The sequence below is a fragment of the Mus caroli genome, chromosome 6 (assembly GCF_900094665.2).
Source record: "Mus caroli chromosome 6, CAROLI_EIJ_v1.1, whole genome shotgun sequence".
Classification (NCBI taxonomy): domain Eukaryota; kingdom Metazoa; phylum Chordata; class Mammalia; order Rodentia; family Muridae; genus Mus; species Mus caroli.
The window spans coordinates 126,396,133-126,415,654 of NC_034575.1; the positions used below are offsets into that span (position 1 = coordinate 126,396,133).

The 19,522-nt window shown below is 40.6% G+C and overlaps 2 protein-coding genes across 2 annotated transcripts in view; one reads left to right on the forward strand and one right to left on the reverse strand.

Moving 5' to 3' along the window:
- Olr1 (oxidized low density lipoprotein receptor 1) overlaps positions 1-6,255 on the reverse strand; it is a 19,633-nt gene extending 13,378 nt beyond the window's left edge. Inside the window, exons 1-2 of the mRNA XM_021164194.1 lie at positions 6,171-6,255; positions 1,297-1,398 (exon numbers count right to left, since the gene is read on the reverse strand). Of these exons, the coding sequence (XP_021019853.1) occupies positions 1,297-1,398; positions 6,171-6,255 (187 nt within the window). The remainder of the gene's footprint in view (positions 1-1,296; positions 1,399-6,170) is intronic.
- Positions 6,256-11,698: 5,443 nt separating this feature from the next.
- Positions 11,699-18,294, forward strand: Tmem52b (transmembrane protein 52B). Its single transcript, XM_021165773.1, has 5 exons — positions 11,699-12,250; positions 13,303-13,346; positions 15,111-15,149; positions 15,638-15,804; positions 16,222-18,294. The coding sequence occupies exons 1-5, from the start codon at positions 12,185-12,187 to the stop codon at positions 16,464-16,466; spliced, it is 561 nt and encodes a 186-aa protein (XP_021021432.1). The 5' UTR covers positions 11,699-12,184; the 3' UTR covers positions 16,467-18,294.
- Positions 18,295-19,522: the final 1,228 nt, after the last annotated feature.

A 19,522-nucleotide genomic window follows, 5' to 3' on the forward strand; every position in this document is an offset into this window, starting at 1 on the left:
AAAAAAAAAAAAGAAAAACCAGAGCACATGAAATTCAGAGGAAAGGGTAGTGGGTGGGTGGGGAGGAATTGAAATGAAGAAAATGGGGATGTGTTTGATCAAAATGCATTATGTACGTGTTTGAAATTCCTCAAAACATAAAATTGTAAAATAAAAGAATTAAAGTAATGATAAGATAAGAAATACTATAATAGAATAAATAAAATATTGGCAGTCTATAGTAGTCACTGTTTCCCTAGACTCTGACTCATAGAAGAAATTGCTATTAGCGATTTAGTCAGTTTAATTTCTCTATAGCTCCTCCCACTGTCTACACTGCCAGACTTCCTAATTTTATTTAGGAACCTTGACATTTGCCTTCACTTTTGAGACAACCACCCATGAAATATTTGTACATTTCTGTATGTTGGCAGTGAAAGTATTTTTTTTCTTCTTGTTGTTTTTTAGGAGGGTAGAGACTAAATGAATATTGTGCAATTGAACAGATTTGAAGAAACTGTTCTAGGATCTCAGCTCTCTTCCAGTGCAGGCAAGGAGCTGCTGATTCTTTGCCTCTAGGTCAAATCTGAGCCTGCTGGATAGTGATGGATACCTCAAAGGAAGATTCTTCTGACTGCTGCCATCGAGTGGGCGATTTGCCCTGAACAATCAGTCGGAGAGGTCTCAAGTCCCCACGTACCACTCCCCCCAATTACAAAGAGTTAGATAACTAGACATATGAGAAGCAAATGGTACATTTGAGTCCTTATATCTTGGACCATGGCTGGTGGAAATACTCAGACTGGCAACCTGCTCATGCTAATTGATACAGAGAAAATATTATCTTTCCTTCTTAGCCATTCTTGCCCCCATTCTCACTTCTTTTTCCTTCTCAGCATCTCTACTTTCCTACATGTTATAAACTCAACATACATCTTGCTCTCTGTGTTTTACTTATATTTTAAGGGGCCATTATAATTCTTAAAAATTTATCAGATCTATCAAAACAAAAGTAAATGGGATTTCTTTTCCTCTTGGGTTGCTCAGGTATCCCTATGTATTAGAAACTTCAAGTTATTACCAAATTATTCTAAAATATAACTAGGCTCCTCCATGAAATTATGAAGCAAAACAAAAGCATTCTGCTGTGAATAGTCTCTATCTCATTCCCCTCTCTAATGGAGGCATGAGCACAGTATACTCATTAATACTCAAAGATTTAGCCTAAAATGAATGTAAAGCTAGGCTGGTCTGAGTTGTTGTGTGCTGTGTTCATAACCCTCATTGCCCACTCCAGTTCCCTATTTCAGCACTTACATTGTGTCCACTGTACAATAAGGGTCACTGACAACACCAGGCAGAGGATGACCAGAGTCATAGCAGCAGGGAACCACCATGGGGACGAAAGCAAATGCAGACCTGCAGAGAAGGAGAATCAGAAAATTTAAAAAGACTCTGAATCCTGTCTGTGTCTGTGCTTGCTTTGTGATCCGCATCCCTTGGTGCCTCAATCCCACTGGCTCTACTCCTGTGCTGATGAAACAGTGGATGATTATATGGAACTGATGTAAATTACTTATGGTCTCACATGGGAAAAAAATAACAGCTGGGATTCATGAGGTAGATACTAAATACTTCATCCTGATGCTCGTACTTCAGGTGTTGTTAGACTCCTACATGAAATAATGAAGCAAAACCAAAACATCTTACTGTGAATAATCTCTTGTACTTCAACTATTCTATGCACAATGTCCTTCTAAGACTTCTCAACACAGCCTAACCACTTCATCTACTATGCAGAAAGAGTGGTGGTTATATGTCAGGGGCCATAATGGGACAAGCTACTAACTAGCAGGGGATCTCCCTGAGATGGTCTGCTTCATATTATTATACAATCTATGCCAGATTCATTATTATTAGGCAAGACCATAAGAGAATTCATTTTGGGAAACATTCCTGCTATTAATATGCTTTTCCTGTTATTATTAAACATATATAACAATAACTAGGTACTAGCCCACCCCTTTGGAGCAGATCTCTGCAGACCTATGAAAATGTACTGTCTACTAGTGATGCTATATAGACAAATAGATGACTTTTTAAGTCGTAATGATGAACCTATAAGAATTCGTAAAATTATACCAGTGATTTTTAAGCTCTTTTATAGTGGGGCTGCTATTAGGTCCTTTTCTGATAGTCAAATGCAATGAGAACTCTGTCAGTCTCCCAAGTGTCACCAGTTAACTGCTCTTAGATGGTAACCAGACTTTCTCCTACGCAGAGTACATTCCAAGAGGTTGTAAAACAATTAACCAAAGGTCATAAAAAGGGAACTAACGATTTATTATAGGTGCTAGTACAGAAGATAAAATATTGACTGGGTTTATCAATATAAAACTTCACTAATAACTTAGTTATGATTTTAAACCTTCAGTGAATCTGTGGAGTTGAGACAGGTGATGGATGTTTAGCCAGATAATCACTCCTAATGGATATTCGTGTAAACATTCCCTGTTGTAAACTTATATTTCAATTTATGTTTCGATTTTTTGTGTGAACTGGTGATGAACATTGTAACATGTGATCATGTGTTCTGAAAGAAGTATAAGTACTGAGGATGAAGAGATGAGAAGCAGATAGAGAAGATAGAAGAGGATTTTTTTTTCCCCTTAGAAGAATTTTTTTCCCTTACTAGAACTTTTTGCCTTTTCCCACTTAGAAAATTTTTCCCTTTCTCCTCTTAGGATCTTTCCGCTTTCCCCCTCAGATAGCTTTCATAGGAAACTTTTTACAACTTAGTAATAAACACTATAATCACTTTTCTAAGTGTCCTTTTTTCTTCCTGTGATTTCTGACTAGCAGGCTGAAAGTTAGAGCTGAGCAGTTCCTGCTGAGATAGAACAAAGGCCATGTTACTTAAACCTCCTCTGTAAACTGCAGATGTTAATCTCCTAAACCAGCAGCTTTCTACCCTCAGAAAGACCAAGGAAGTTTTTAGGATTTTTTTTTTAGAAGTTATCATTAGTATTTCAGTACAGTTAGAGAACTAGACCTGTCCCGAGATCCTCAGACTTTAAAGTCATCACCAGAGTCCTATTCTGCTCCCTGGCATTTAAAAATACATATACACAGGGGTTGGGGTTAGCCTTGTGCACCTTGTATTCAGATGCTGAGCTCTGTGCCCCAATATCAGGTTGCAGTCAGGACATGGGGATTGTATTGACCAATGTGTGGCAAAGAATGCTACCAGATAATCTCTGATTTGATAATAAAAGCCTGGGGCCCGTGGCTTAGCAGGAGAGAGAGAAAGGTTGGACTAGAGATCAAGGAGGGGTAGTCTCAGGTAGGAGTGTTGAGAAGAAGGAAGGGGAGGGAGGAGAAAGAGGTAGCCATTAGGTGGGATGGGCCTGGAGCACATGACCAAGAGAAGTTAGCTCTGAGGTTAGGCAAGTACAGCAGAAGATTCCCAGGAGACTTTAATTTGGTAAATCATGGGGCATTGGTGTGGCTTTTAACAGCATGGAAGGATTAGTATTGCTCAGAATCATAGCACCTACAGTTAATAAAAAAATTACAGTGTTTCTGTGTCACTTTCTTGGGTGTAAAACAGGCATAAGTGAGGTAGAAACCTCCAATAGATATTAAGAAGCAAAAGGAGGATAACAACCCCCCCATAAATAATTTTAGCTTTACACAGGTACTCATAAGTAACATTATATAGACAATTGCCAGATGTTAAGCAAAATATTTTAGTCAGTGACCTGAGATTTCCTCAAGAAATGCCATGCCTGATATCACACCATTCAGTTCTTATTGTCTCTTAGAACTGGAGTTATTGACCAAAGGAAATTAGGAATAAAACCTTGATAAGCACTTGGCTTCTAGTAATAACTGCCTCACATTTATGTTAGGTGTGGCCTATTATCCCCAGAGGAAAAGCCGCCTTATTTATGAAAACAAGGCATGCAACTCTCAGACATGTGATTGTCCAGTTACATGTCCCAGCATTGAATAACCGCAGCCATTACAGATCCAAGAGGAAAACATCACACACAATGTATTTGGTTTCCTCTCCTGTAAGATAAGCAGAACACTGGTGTTATTCTCTCTACATAAGGAAGAAACTGAAAGCATCAGTTTCGCTTACTTGATAACACATTTATAATAAAAACTTAAAACGTAGGTCTTTGGGTTTTATGTTGTTCTTGCTCAAGATAATATTTACTTTGTAATCCAGGCTTCCCTGGAATTCAGTAGGTAGCCCAGGCTGGCCTTAGATTGGGGGGTCCTCTTGCCTCAGACTCCCCAGTGTTGGGATATCAGGCATGTGGTACCACCTTTGGCCCTAAACGTAGTTCTTTAATCCAATGCTCATAAGCCAAAATGCTTGGAGTATTTTATCATTGAGCTTTCAGTGTGAATGTGATAAGGGTCCAAGTTAACAAGTGGTCAAATACATTCAGAGTTCTCTTCTGTTAGTTTGTGTTAGAATCCACAGATGGTATCAAAAAGAATTTCTGACAGGTAGAAATAGAACTCATTCTCTGGCTGAAGGATTTCTCTCCACATGTGTGGTTAGCTGGCAGATAATAGAAGACAGTAATATCTCTTACAAGCAGTTGCCTTATCCTGGCACCTAACATCAGGTAAAAATCCTTCCCCCCACCCCAGTATTCATCACACATTGTATGCCTACAACTGATTGAAAACACCAATTGCATGAGTCGCCATGGGAAAGGAAGATACAAGCTCCCATTACCTAAAAGGCACCTTCATCCCATCTCAGCAGTAGGAGGAGACTATTGGCTTTCTAGTCAGAAAACAACCTTTAGTCAATCAATAAAGATTTGTATACTAACTTCAGTGTATAATTTATACCATTCACAGCAAGGAACTAATTTAACAAGGACTCTTATAGAAGATATAATCATATTTATGGTAAAAGTCAAGTGAAAACAGTATTCATTGCACAAATAATGAGTGAATGGTTGAGCAAATTAACAACTGGCATTAGCTCCTAAATCTACTACTAAACACCAGCACTTCTTCACACTAATCTAGTTCAACAGCTGTTGGGTCTACTACCAAGCCCCAGCACTCTTGACTCTGAGCTAGTTCAGCCACTCAGATATTAAATCACACTACACTCACCCTTATCCTGCCCATTGAAAGATTTCAGGCTTATTTACAGACACAGTCTGTCATTCCTCCTCTTCTTATACTTTGTTCCTTTTTTTCTGAGTCTGGGTTTCTCTGTGTTTCCCTGGCTTTCCTGAAGCTCACTCTGTAGAGAAGGCTGACCTCTCTCTGCCTCCCAAGTGTTAAGATTAAAGGTGTGCACCACCACTACCTGGTCTTTTCCTCTTATAAAATAAAAGACATTTTATCTGTAGTTGTCTACAGAAATGAGTTATCAATTAAACCTAAGTAATTCATTTTACTGTAGTAGTCAAATACAAATTACAATTTTTCTTTTTTTCTTTTTTCTTTCTTTCTTATTAGATATTTTCTTCATTTACATTTCTTTTTTTGGATTTTTTATTAGATATTTTCTTCATTTACATTTCAAATGCTATTCCGTTTCCTAGTTTCCTCTCTGAAAGTTCCCTATACCCTCCCCCCACCCTGCTCCCCAACCCACCCACTCCTGCTTCCTGGTCAAAGCAATGATGGACAAGAGAGTCTAACGTATATTCGGCCATACTGAATATATCAAATTTGCTTTAGATAATTCACAAAGCACTTCAGATTTTTACAGTACTTCAGCAACACACATAAAAACAATTAATGTGTGCTCTAAATGGATGCATTTTCTGCCATTTTTTTTATGGATTGGATTCTTCATACATGGGAATCTGGTATGATTTTGGCTCTACTCTGTTTAGTTCAAGGAAACTGAGTAACTTTATTACTCCTCCTGATTCTGAGTTAACTTTATATAGAAGGTAGATAATATAAGTAGAAAGCATTAATTTAAAGCCATAGCATGGAGAACAGCTTATACTAAAGATATAGTATCTCAGCTAGTTGTTATCTTGAATCCTACTTGCTTTCCTTCTAAATAAATGGTCTTGGTCTCTTGTATTTTCTTATATTTGAATGTCTTTACCTTCTAACCTCATTCATTTAACTTATATGTCTGAGCTAAGCCTGGCATTCTGTCTCTATAAGCATCTACCCACCCCTGTTACCTTTAGGCTTCTTGCCATATGACTTCTGAACAGGCTCGTCATTCGCAGGCTTCATCTTGTCATCAAAAGTCATTTCCAAATTCATGCTAAGAATGAAAAACTGAAACAGTCGAGGACCTCAGCCAACTGCCAGTGTGCGGAGCTTCTGTTGCAGTTTAAATAGCCGCTCTTATCTAGCAGAGGATGACTCAACCGTCTCGGGAGGAAGGGAAGCTTTGCTTCATATTGGAAAGTTGGCTAACACGAATTCTTAGGTTGTGTCTCTTGTGGGTGGGGAGAATTATAATTCCAGTCATGCTTCATGACCTTTCACTAAGAAACAGACAGCAGGGGAAAGAGGGCTGACCATGACACTTATAGGAAAGATACTGCAGACAAATCAGATAAGGGTTTGGAAGTCAAAGAAGCACATTCTTCAAGTTAGGTTTGTAGAGAGGAATGTGATTGGACTGGATGGTTCGACTTGTTTGTTCACATTTTTCTGTTTGCTGATTCACCAAGGCAGAATGTCATTATATGGTGTCTTTTTATAAGCACCATGTTTTACTTTTAATAGTTTTAATGAGCAATCAGAAATATAACTTAAGTCACATAGGATTTCCATTCCTAGCCCTGAGTGCTGGAGTTTAGGGGAAGTCTTGAGTACAGAGACTTTAAACAGCAGCAGCATCCCAATAGAAATAGCTAGAGTAAGTCTTAGATCTTTCTCTGGGTCTCTCATCTCGGGAAATATTTATATTGAATCTATATATTTGTCTGGAGTTTGAGGATAGTGTATGTTTGATAATGTTCCAATGACCAGGTATAGTGGCATTAACCTTTAATCAAACACTTGGCTCAGGTAATGTTTCAATAGGAGCTTAGATGTAAAAATGACAGGTTTGTAGTTGGAACATAAAAGTCAGAAATAATAGTTAAAACTACTACTAATTGTAGTATCCAGGATACTTAAATTGATTAGAAAAGAGTATGTTTTACTCTGACCTATGCCTTGGCTTTTTATACCTATACACCATGAAAAGATATGTCTCTGAAATTACTTATACTTTTTAACGTGTGTGTGTGTATGTGTGTGTGTGTGTGCGTGTGCACTCGAGCCTGCTTGTATGTGTGCAAAACACAGATGCAAGTGGAGGTCAGAGGGCAAATCAGGTATTGGTAGGCCCTGGTCTCTCACTGATTAAGGAAAGAACTCTGATTGCCTGATACATGCTCCAGGCTAGTTGACCTGAAAGAGTCCAGATTCCCTCCTATCTCTGCCCTCCATCTCACAGTAGCAGTGCTAAGATTACGGACAGGACAGGTGTTTGACCAACTCTCGGGTCCCTAACTCAGGTTCAGCCCTTGCATGTGTTTTTGTGAAAGTAAAGTAACCCTCTATAGACTAAACATTTTTTTTTTGAGTTTGAGTAGACAAGACTCTAACAGAGAGGAAAATGTGGTGGTGGGAAAGGGGATAGATTGATTGTTGTTAGGGTTTTGTTTGCTTGTTTTGTTTTGTTTTGTTTTGTTTTGATTTTTTTCTTTTGAGACAGTGTTTCACTGGGTAATCCAGGCTTGGAGCTCACTAGGTAGTTAAGACTGGCTCAAACTCACAGAGATCTTCTTGTCTCTTCTTCCCAAGTCCTAGAATTAAAGGCAATACCATACTACCACACCTGGACTTTTCCCTTGTGCTTAAACCTCTACAGAGATGTTTCCAGATAATGATAAAGACTTGAAAAAATTCAGAATGCTCCATGACACCTGGTGTCACACTCCAGAGGAATTTCATGTCTTTAAGCCTATGTTCTCAGAGGTACAACCTAAAATGTAGCAAAGGTCGCAGAACACATGTGACTGTACACAAGGAATTACTTCAGGAACATGAGGAGTGTGCTTAAGCCTCTCTCTGCCTCTGTGCTCATCATTTAAGATTTAAAGAAGCACTTCCTGTGTGCCTGCAGCTCTTAGTCTAGGAGTGGGGTCCTAAGAGACTTCCCATTTCCATGTTAGCATGTTTACTGGTGTTGTCCTTGTTCAGGTATAGTTTAGGCATTGTATTAACGACACAATGAGTGTCGCTAATGGAGAGAGAAAGAGAGAGAGAGACAGACAGACAGACAGACAGAGACAGAGAGAGAAGTAATCTCCAGGAATGAGCTCCCTCACCAGTGATTTAACATTTTGTGTTGGTCAGTCCTGATATATATATATATATATATAGTGTATCCATTAAGGTGAAAGAGGACATGAATTTAAGAGGGAGCAAGAGTGAGTACATAAGAAGGGTTGGAGGGAGGTCAGGGGAGGGGGAATTATGTAATTATATTTTAATTAGAATATGTAAAGAAACATGGCTAAACTAATCCTACAGCCAACTAAGAAATACATTCTGCCCAAGAGGGCTTGCAAATGGGTTCATGGCCATGACAGCTGCTTTCAGACAAGTGTTACTATGCAGACACTTTGATCTCATTCTTGTATAATCCCAAGCAATGGAACAAGCTAAGCTTTATCTATACTTCTGGTCCTGCTGTGAATGCTGATAGTGTGTGTGTGTGTGTGTGTGTGTGTGTGTGTGTGTGTTTTGCCTTAAACTGTTGCTATACAATTTGTTGTAATGAGCTACATGGCATATAAACCATACTCTTTTTTTTTTTTGATAAACTGAACCCCTCTGTCTTGTTTACATCCCATGAGTTTAGCACAAAGCTCTGAGTTTGATCAACAACACTTTACAAAAGGTGGGAGTGGTGGCATGTGCTTGTAATTCCAGCACTGTGATAGCAAGGCAAGATCAGTAGTCAAAGCCAGTCTTCACTACACAAAAAGTTTGAGGTCAGACATGAAACCCTTTCACAAGGGAGGAACAAAGCCTCCTGTTTAATGCTCTTACTAAGTTTCCATGTCTCCGAGGTTGGAATTTAATATCCACGTTATGATCTTGGATCTTCAAACAGAGATGCTTCTTCGTGAAATACCCAAAGGTTTTAGAATGAAACTGACTTCTGCCACCTTCTCCATTCTTGACCATTGGAGATGACCCAACCCACTGTTCAGACATGTACAGGCTGATGTTGGTACCTCAGAGTACCAGTATTCCTGGTTTCTATTCATTGAGGTACAGAAAGGAAGGGGAGCAGGAGGGCGTGTACCTGGCAACCAAGGTCAAAGGAGAATAATCAAAGGAACCCCAAGTTAGCAATTCTTTGGCTACACTTGTTAGAGTGGTTGTATAACAATGCCCTGAAGCACAGGTGAAGAGGGCAGTGTATGTGTACCTCCTGCTGGCCACAGTCCTAGTCCTTCACAACATAGTATAAGCTAATGATTGACAAGCTTAATGGAATGGGATTATGTAGGCTGGTAATGAGAATGTTCTCAATGTTTCCAGCTCCGTGCCCTCTGTCTTTATGCCATGTGGACCTTTTCTTCTATGAATGATCTTCCCTCTATCATAATTTCCTACTTAAAAGCTGTGATGGGAGCCATCACAGAACACTGACACATTAGAATCAACAAAGGAAGTTTTTTCCTGCTTATGGGATAAAAAAGAAACGGTAGCGGTAATTCTGAAAAAGAAAACAACAAGGGAGTCATTAACCAAAGCCTGTGGTGTTCAGGACTGCTGGGAAGCTCCAGGGCAAGAAAGACGATTACAATCATGTGGCCAGAAACTGCCATGGGGGAAAGCCAAAGTAATTGGGAAACCTGTTCATGCAGGTGAAGGCTGGTGCGGGTGGGAAAAGAAATGGCCTGGTTAGCATGGGAACTGTTCAAGGAAAAAAAAAAGACTATTAGAAAGCTATATTGCCATCTAGAAAGGACTGGTAGAAAGACAGAATAGTCATAGTAGACATTAATGGTCCTGCATATTGGAAGGAACCATCACATGTAAGATAGAGCTAAATTAAAAGTATCTTAATTAATATCAAATACTTGCTATCAGGACTGTAATATACATCATAAAGATTCCTTTATTTTGTTATTTATCTGTATGAGTACTTTGTTTTGTGTATATATGCTCACAACCCACATGCCTGATCCCCATGGAGGTCAGAAGATGGCCTGAGATTCCTCTGGAACTGGAGTTACAATTCATGAGTCACTCTGTGGGTATTGAGAACCAGAGTGCTTTCCATATCAAATTGAACTGAGCTGACAGAGACATGAAACGCCTTGTCCAAGATCCCATAACAAACAGGGGGTCAAGCAAGTGACTGGATCAAGACCCTGAGCTATGATCTTAACCCATGCTGGTTTACTGTCTTTCCCACAAGAAAAGAAAAAAGGGTGTGGGGGGGCATTCATGAAGTTTTTCTATTATAGGTGTTTGAATAAAAATATTCCACACAAGATGCCTCCTTGATCGCGATTTCCTTTCGCTGAAGCAACAGCTGATGCTAGTTCAGGGATCATTTATTATGTTCTCTGAAGAAGGAGGTGCAGTAAGGTCCAGGCCTAGTGAAAGGCTGTAACGCAAGTCCTGCTCTCCACTCCTCCAGAATGCCTTCTGTCTCACAGTTTTCTATTGAAATTTGGAAAGTACGTTTCACTCAAGAGCCTATGTTATAAGAAGAAGTGGACAGACTTGGAGAGAGCAACACTGTACCAGAGAGTTCCCTCACTGCTCTCCTTAGCTGAGAACAGGAAATTGTTTGCATTCATCATTCCCACATCATATCATCATGGTATGATCACATGGTGTGTGGGGCCTTGAGTGTGATGGAACCCACCCCACAAACTCCATGACTAGGACCCACCCTGCAGCCTCTCCTCATCAATTAGAAAGCAGCTGAAATCTAATTTTGTTCAGTCTTGTGAAACAGACATGTCACTGTGAACCAACACTGAATGTTCTTACTTAGTACTTTGGGCTCTGGGTAAAAGATCCCTCCTTAAATATCAGTCATTTATATGGCATTCACTGGCTCTGGACAATATTTCCCTCTATAGCCATTTTATATCCTTTCATTTTATATCCTTTCCGTGTGGTGTGCTTACTTTTACATATGACTTTTAAGTCTTATTTTATTGTTGATAATATGTGTCTTTAGATGGAGGTCTTGCTATTCCCTAGGGTAGTCTTACTTTCCTGAACTAGACCCAAATGATCCTCCTGTCTCAGCCTCCTCAGTAGATGGAACCACAACTGTATGCACTGAGCCTGGTTCTCCAGTGGCAACATCACGACACTGCTTTGAGAGGAGCGGGGCAGAGGGAAAGAGAGAGAGAGAGAGAGAGAGAGAGAGAGAGAGAGACAGAGACAGAGACAGAGAGACAGAGCGAGACAGAGAGAGAGAAAGACAGAGAGAGAGAGTTAACTTGTGTGTCTGAAACTGAAGCAGGAGGCTGAGACCATTGTTAGCACCTGGCACTTCTAGTTTTGAAACCCACTACCTACTCTAAAGTAGGGATAGCTTTCTAGCTCGTTTAGAATCCCTTAGGCCTGCTGAGTGGCTGCAATAAATGACCCAGAACCAGCAGGGTTGATTATCAACACGGTGAGGGGAGAGTCTTAAGGAGTAAGAAGGGAGATGCCAATCACATGGAGAGAGGGTGGAGAGAGATTGGCAGTGACTTTGAGACTTCAGCGGTCATCCAGGAGCCAAGAGTGTGTAACTAGTTTCCTGATGAACACAAGAACACATCTGGTCACTCACAATCTGCCTTTGACCGATTACAGGTCCAAGTCTCTCATTATAGACTGAGCAAAAAAGTCTAACTCAGAGGACAAATGTGCTCTTCTTGAATGCAGACGAAGAAAGATTAAATACACAGAAAAGTTTAATTGAAGAATGGAAGTGGAGAGGAAGCCAATGTGGAGATCTCATAAAGAGAACTCAGGAGAAGGAAACTAAAAGGGAAAAAGAAACCGTAAAATATAAAGCCAGCAGGAAGAAGGAGAGGGAGATTGATCTATTGCCGAGAAAAAAAAATTCTCTTTAGGAATTCTTCACCACCAAGTTCCACGTGGCACGGAGCATGGAAAGGATACAGCAGATGCAGCCGGCGTGACCTTTCTGGACCAGATGTTCAGCCTAATGACAGCCTGGGCCCAGGTGCTGATGGCCTCTGGCCTGGTTTATTTCATCCAGGTGTGTTCAATTGTGAAACAGCAGGAAGAAACTTTCCTTTGCTTATTGCTTTAGCTATGCTGTCTCTAGGAGGAAATGGATGGAGCAAAAACTGATATAGAACCCAAAAGGGAGTGAGAAAAGAGTACTATGGTGTTTGTTTAATAATAGGGGGTTTCAGAGATGTGTGTGTGTGTGTGTGTGTCTGTATGTGTGATTGATTGATTCTCATGGAAAGAGGGAGAGAAATTAGGACAATCAGGGATAGTACATATTATACTCAGCTTGAATAGGGGTACAGGGATTACCCAGTGTGTCCCCAGTACCAAAGGTCTCTTTAATAATATTTTAAACAGTTTATTTTACTCCTCTGTGAAAGAAAAGCCTGTGAGTCACCATTTAGCTGAAAAAAGGGTCAGTTTAGTGAGAGATTCTGGACAAATACCAGGGCCAAGTTCACACAGTTAAGAAGTCTAGCTGAGCAAGACACTGCAGAAACTAGACTGTATCTCATTCCTGTGCTGGTAGCAGCTGTCTGCTTTGCTTCCCGCAAAAGTTAACCAGTATATAAAAGTACATTTTCTTATATCTTCTCTTGGTTTCTGCATTTCCTTTTCTTCTTTATTCTTCTTTCTTTGTAACATCTCCCCCATTGCTCTTCTTGTGTAGTGAGATACTGATGTGGTGAAGGCTGAAAATGAATAGCATTGGGGCTAGAATTCAACAGTGCAGGGACAAGGAAGACAACCACAATGTCCCAGGGGATGAGTCAGGAGACTTCTAGGGTAACAAACTGACACAAAGGGCTATTCATAATTCCCTAAGGAAGGATGCTCAGCCATGGCCGGAGCCACATAGAAGATCTCTGCTCTTCCAGGAACTTCTGCCTCACAAGATGTAGTCATCAGTCAAAGGAATGACCAATGTCTCAGGCCAGTACAGACCAATCTTATGGCCCTGTCCTCATCTTTACAAGTAGGTCTGACAGGGTGCAGCCAAGATGGGTAGTTGATAGGCTGCTGAGAACTGCAGGTGTGACCATTTCCATGTCTGAGATTATTTCCTTCCCACAGCTTCCTGGGGCCAGGAGTGAGGAGAACTGTGTCAACTCTGAACAGTAAGTATCTGAGAGGTCAAGCTAGGAGTACAGACAGACAAAGTGACAACACCCAAACATAGGCTAAAATGTCAGCAGATAGCCCCGACTTCCCTTTTAACTTAAATGGACACCACCTACCATCATAGACATGTGTGTCATTCCAAATGCTCAGAATAACATTACTGAGAGTGCTTTTTTTTTTTCAAATCAGTCTTCTCATCAACACAGCACAAATAATTTAAATACATGTGGTCAGAGAAACCTGCAAAAGCTTCCTTAGTTGTGGTTTCCAGTGACTCATCAAGGCAGACTGGGCTCAACAGCCAGTCATTGGCTTATCTATTTGGATGCTTTCCACAGCAGCATGCCCACTTCAAATCCAAAAGCAATTTTTGGTTTCAAGTAAGGACAGACAATAACAATCCTGTTCACTTGGAAGGAAAACACACATTCTGCCATAGAATCATTTCCCTGAAACCAGCTCTATCAGATGTGAGGGGAATTAAGTAATTAGGCTCTTACTTGGCATGAGTATATCTGATACTGGCTAGATGACATTGAGAATTCAGATGTATGTTGCCATTTGGAGTCTAAGGTAGAAGTGAAAGCATGGGAACCAATGACAAAATGTGAGAAGTAAGATGATACATTGTTTCAGGGGAAAAAAAAAAAAACACTTCATTTTCTCTAGAAGAGTGACCAAATATGGAATGCACAAATGATACATTGTTTCAGGGAAAATACAAACAAACTGCATTTTCTGTGAAACAGTGACCAAGGATGAAATGCAGAAATGGGTCTCAATATATATTTAATGGAGAAAATTTATTTTATTATTTTAATGAAAAGCTGGTCCATCTTTAAAGAAATACGCATTCCTCTGCCTATCCCCGACTTGCGGTTTTAGTGTCTTCCACAGTCTTCCTTGTGAAGCCAGCCAGCCTCTCCCTTTTCTCCCTTCCTGTTTGGTCTCAGCAGATGTACCCATCAGTTTTGAGTTTAGATGTGAAAGTGTAGGCCCTTTTTAGGGGGAGGATGTTGCAAGAACTTGTGAAATATAAATTACAAATATGACTTCTTTCATGCCTTCAACTGAAACTTTCCTGATGTGTACAGTTATTGACTTCACACGCATTTGAGTTCAATGCTCATGTCTGTTTTCAAAGCCACTCTTTATACATTTCTATGCCTAATTCTTAAGAATCTCTATCTCAGCAGCTCATAAATAGTCATGGGGACATCTTCTTTTCCTTTTCTATCTTATCAACTTGAAAATAGTTAAGTTTCATCACATAGTTTTTTCAAACAAAAGTCGTTGTAGCTGTTTCTCTTCTTCTCCTCTCCATTCTCAGACCCCCTTCCCTTAATTTTTTTTTCATGGCCATTCTTCTTAATGAAATTTTTAGTGACTATAATAATGCTTTGCACAGCAATGCCACCTGCATTATAAAACTCTATTCAGCCTGTTACATTGGACGTTTTCAAAAGTAATTCTTAGCAGAACATAGTAGTACATGCCTTTAATCCCAGCACTAGGGAGGCAGAGGCAGGTAGAACTCTGTGAGTTCAAGACCAGTCTGGTGTAAATAGTAAAGTTCCAGGCCAGCAAGGTTACAACATGAGACCTTTCTCGATAAATAAATAAATAAATAAATAAAGTAAAAATAAAAAAAGAGTAGGTCTTGATGTTTTTAAATTATAGCATGGTATTAAATATAACAACATGATTATTGCAGCTTGCACTATTTTTTTAATATAATAAACTTCATTCTTTGTCCACAGTTGCCTGACTACTGACTGGGTGCATCTCTGGTATATATGGTAAGTTTGAGATACATAACACCCTCAAAGAGACCTCATTTATTATGTGAATTTTTTTTAAAAAAGTTTTTCATATGCTGGCTCTTAGTGTGAATAAGAAACATAAATACATTTCACAGTAAAGTTTCCTTAGTTCACCTCTAGCCTATGTGACAATACACCACGGTTTCCTATTTCAATACAGTCCCTTCAGCCAACATCAAAAGATTTTAGTGCCTCTCCCCAGAATGTGCTTAAGAAACACTTCTTCACAGTGAAGTAAGAATCAGCCCCTTCAAACTATCTTCAGTGTTGTTTGCTCTCCTGACCGGCACAGTCTTGCTGAAAAATCAATAACTGATATATGCAAAATGAAACCCTCACGGTTGAAGCCTTATTAGTGTTCTCTAAAAGAAGAACAACGATCGTGATCGGAGATTAATGTATGGTTAGGTCAGAGCTGGGAAACCAGTTGACCACAGGTGGGATTTGTGTGTGGGCTCTTGCAGGTTACTGGTGGTGGTTGGCGCACTGCTTCTCCTGTGTGGCCTGACTTCAGTATGCTTCCGCTGCTGCCTGAGCCGTCCAGAAAACGGGGAAGATGGGGCCCCACCGCCTTATGAAGTGACTGTCATTGCTTTTGACCATGACAACACTCTCCAGAGCACCATTACATGTGAGTGTACTCAGAACACTAAGTTAGGGGGTCAGATTTGAAGATGTACTAAAAGGTTTGGCGGTGCATGTAGGGCAACCTGCCAACTAGCATTGCGTTTGGGAACTTGGTGTGGTTTTCATTTCCAGAATGTGGTAACCTGGGCTGTCACTGATGCCTGAATTCTCAAGGCTTTGTTTGATTGTTTTTATTGTTGTTTGTTTGTGTTTTTTGGCTGATGATAAATTGACGAACAAAATAAAATATTGGAACCAAAGTTCTTTGAAGGATTTTTGCGAAGTTCGTCAAAGGTCATGGCAACGTGTCTGAACACAGGTGAAAGACAAAGAGACTTTAGGTGTGATGTAGATCTCTCAAATCTGAGGATATCACCCTTGGGTGTGATCATCTCTACACCAACTCTGTCTTCCTTCACAGCTCTGCAGTCCGTGTTTGGCCCTGCAGCTCGGAGAATCCTGGCAGTGGCTCATGCACACAGCAACTTGGGCCAGCTGCCTTCCTCTGTGGATACACTCCCAGGCTATGAGGAAGCTCTTCGTATGAGCCGCTTCACAGTTGCAAGGTGTGGGCAGAAAGCTCCTGATTTACCCTCCGTCCCAGAGGAAAAGCAGCTGCCTCCCATGGGGAAGGAATCTCCTGGGACAGAACCCCCATCACACTGATGGGGATAATGACGAGATTCCTGACATTCAAAGCATCATCAGACCTGGAAAGATCCCAAGATACATGAGATGCTTTCTTTTATACCATCCAGCAAGGTTCAGGATGCCACCTAGACATGTTATGTGAACAAGGTGGGTTCTCACTCTTCATTCACAACAATGTGCTTTTTTTGATACACACATTTCTAATTGAGTTCTAACTCGTTATTTGAAGTTCAAAGCTTGCAACTCACCTTTAGATATATTGACTACGTCCAAAGCATGGAACATTAAGGTGTCTTGAATTCCTTCAACTACAGCATGCATAGAAAGTTTCTTTAACCCTATAATCCTGCAAATTGCTCTTCCCTCTACTTGACTTTGGTAATCTTGAAGGGAAACATACTTTGTGCATAGCCACTACCATCAGTGCACCAAATCCATGCATCTTTCCTTTTAGGGAACAACCACCATTATGCTGAACAACCTGGTATACCACCCCACCTGGACTTGCAGATTGCACAGTCAGGGGTTCTGATATGAGTGGAGAGACTATACTACAGTATGTGCCACATGTCAAAACCTTTCTATCAGTTTAGTCTTACCCACAAGAGTGAAACATTGTGTAGAGTACAGAAGTGGTCCTAGCAACTTTTCAGTGCTTTGTCCTGCAAACACACACACACACACACACACACACACACACACACACACACACTTTTTAGGCTCTGAAAGAAAGCATTCCTCTGCTTCTTTCCTTCTTGTTCTCAGGATGGAAAGCCTTCACCATGTAAAGTCTAGAGTGACCCATCCTGGCTCTTGAGGTGGGTCTTGCTGCCACCTAGTGGAACAATAATTAAAAATTCACTCCGTTGAGGTCTGTGCACCTTTCCAATGCTCAGTGCTACCCCTAAGCCCGGATCTTCTTTTGATGGCATATACAATCAAAAGAGAGTGCCAAGCTATCCTGGTGATGTACCACCTTCCACACTACTGTCATTATCATCAAAACAGTGAGATGTGTTCTGGAAAAAAACTGCTTAGAGAAGTTACTCAAATCCTGGAATAATTACTTCCTCATCTGTAAATTAGACATCATTGTGCACATCCAAGAACACATATACACCAAAGCACGATTTGTAAAACATCCCATGTATCACGTGTTATTCGTCCTGTTGTCATCTGCTCTTCAGTGGCCTGTGGTAACTTCACTGAGAATTATGTTCTGGTTTGTCCTTTTGCCTGTCTGTCTACTGTGTTATTGTAAAACCATATGTAAAGTGCCTTTATTTTATCAATAAAAATGTCTTGATTGAGATAAACAGAAAACAAAACAAAACAAAACAAAGCAACAACAAAATACCTAAGGATTCCTCTGAACACAGTTAGCAGACTAAACTGTTTTGTATGTGATTAGCTGGGGTACCCTGGGGAGATGATTCGATGGGGGAGGGGGCTGAATAGTGCTGCACCTCATTAAATACATTCTTGCAATGTTCACTGAAGTCCTGAGGGAAAATCACTGTAAGTGAGTGTAATCTGCTAGTGATTAGAACTCCTGAATCACAGATCAGAGTACCTGGGCAAGCTGATGAGCATAAGTTGTTAGCAGCAGCTAGGGTGGTTTTACTTTACCACCACCAAGAAAGTCATCCTGCATTCCACAAAATTGGCTTCACTTTCTTCACCTTCAATTATTCATCTTTTCTTTTGAGATGGTACTTTGATATATAGACTAGGGCAGTCTCCCAGTTTCTATGATGCCAAGACTTGCCTTCACCTGCCAATTTTCTGCCTAACTCTGTCTCTTTTATTATTATTATTAAATTATTTTATTTATTTACATGCCAAATGTTGCCCCCTTCCAGAGTTCTTTGCCCCATCTCCCTCCCCTTTGGTTCTGAGAGGGTCCTTCCCCACCCACCCGTCTCTACCTCATCCTCCCCCGACATCCCTCTTCCTGGGGTAGCAAGTCTCTATAGGATTAGATGCATACATCCTTTCTCACTGAAGCCAGGCAAGGGAATCCTCTGTTACATATGTGCCTGGAGGCAATGGACCAGCCTATGTATGCTCTTTGGTTGGTGGATTAGTCTCTGGGAGCTCTGAGGGGTCCAGGTTAGTTGATGCTGTTTTCTTTCTATGCAGTTGCCATCCCCTTCAAGTCCTTCAATCCTTCCCCTAACTCTTTGATAGGGGTTCTGACCTCAGTCCAATGATTGGCTGTAAGTATCTGTATCTGTCTAAGTCAGCTACTGGTAGAGCCTCTTGGAGGGCAGCCATGCTAGACTCCCATCTGCAAGCACAACATGGCATCAGTAATACTGTCAGAATTTTGTGCCTGCCCATGAGATGGATCCCAATTTGGGCAGGTCACTGGATGGCCTTTCCTCCAGTCTCTGTTTAATTTTTGTCCTTACATTTCTTTTAGACAGAAACAATTCTGGGTCAAAAATTTTGAAGATAGATGGGTGGCCCCATCCCTCCACTGCAGGCCCGTCTATTTTTTGGAGGTGATGTCTTCAGGTTATATCTCCCACCATTGAGCATTTTGGCTAAGAGTTCTGCGAGCTTCTCACATCTTAGGTCTCTGGAATTTTCTAGAGATTGAAGACTTCCCTCTGCCCCCCTAACCTCCTGCAGCTGCATATTTCCATTCATTCTCCTGGCCCTCTGGGCTTCTCTTCTGCCTCCCCCTATATCTGTTCCTGCTCCCCATACCCTTCCTCTCCCCTCTCCCATCCAGGTCCCTACCTCCCTCTGCCTCCAGTGATTAATTTGTTCCCCTTTCTAAGTGGGATTGAAGTATCTTCACTTGGGCCTTTCTTCTTGTTAAACTTCATACAGTCTTTGAGTTGTATCACGAGTATTCTGTACTTTGCTGGAAACAACCCAGATGGACCTCAACTGAAGAATGGATACAGAAAATTACACAATGGAATCCTATTCAGCTATTAAAGATGAGAACACCATGAATTTTGCAGGCAAATGAATGGAACTAGAAAATACTCTGAGCAAGGTGACCCAGACCCAAAAGGACACACATCCATTGATAAGTAGATACTAATTTTCTCAAG

What these genes read in the sequence shown, in the direction of transcription:
- Tmem52b (XM_021165773.1), top strand. Translation starts at nt 12,185, where the DNA reads ATGTTCAGCCTAATGACAGCCTGGGCCCAGGTGCTGATGGCCTCTGGC. An exon ending in AACTGTGTCAACTCTGAACA is followed by an intron (nt 13,347 to 15,110) that starts GTAAGTATCTGA and finishes CTTTGTCCACAG; the next exon opens with TTGCCTGACTACTGACTGGG. An exon ending in TCTCCAGAGCACCATTACAT is followed by an intron (nt 15,805 to 16,221) that starts GTGAGTGTACTC and finishes CTTCCTTCACAG; the next exon opens with CTCTGCAGTCCGTGTTTGGC.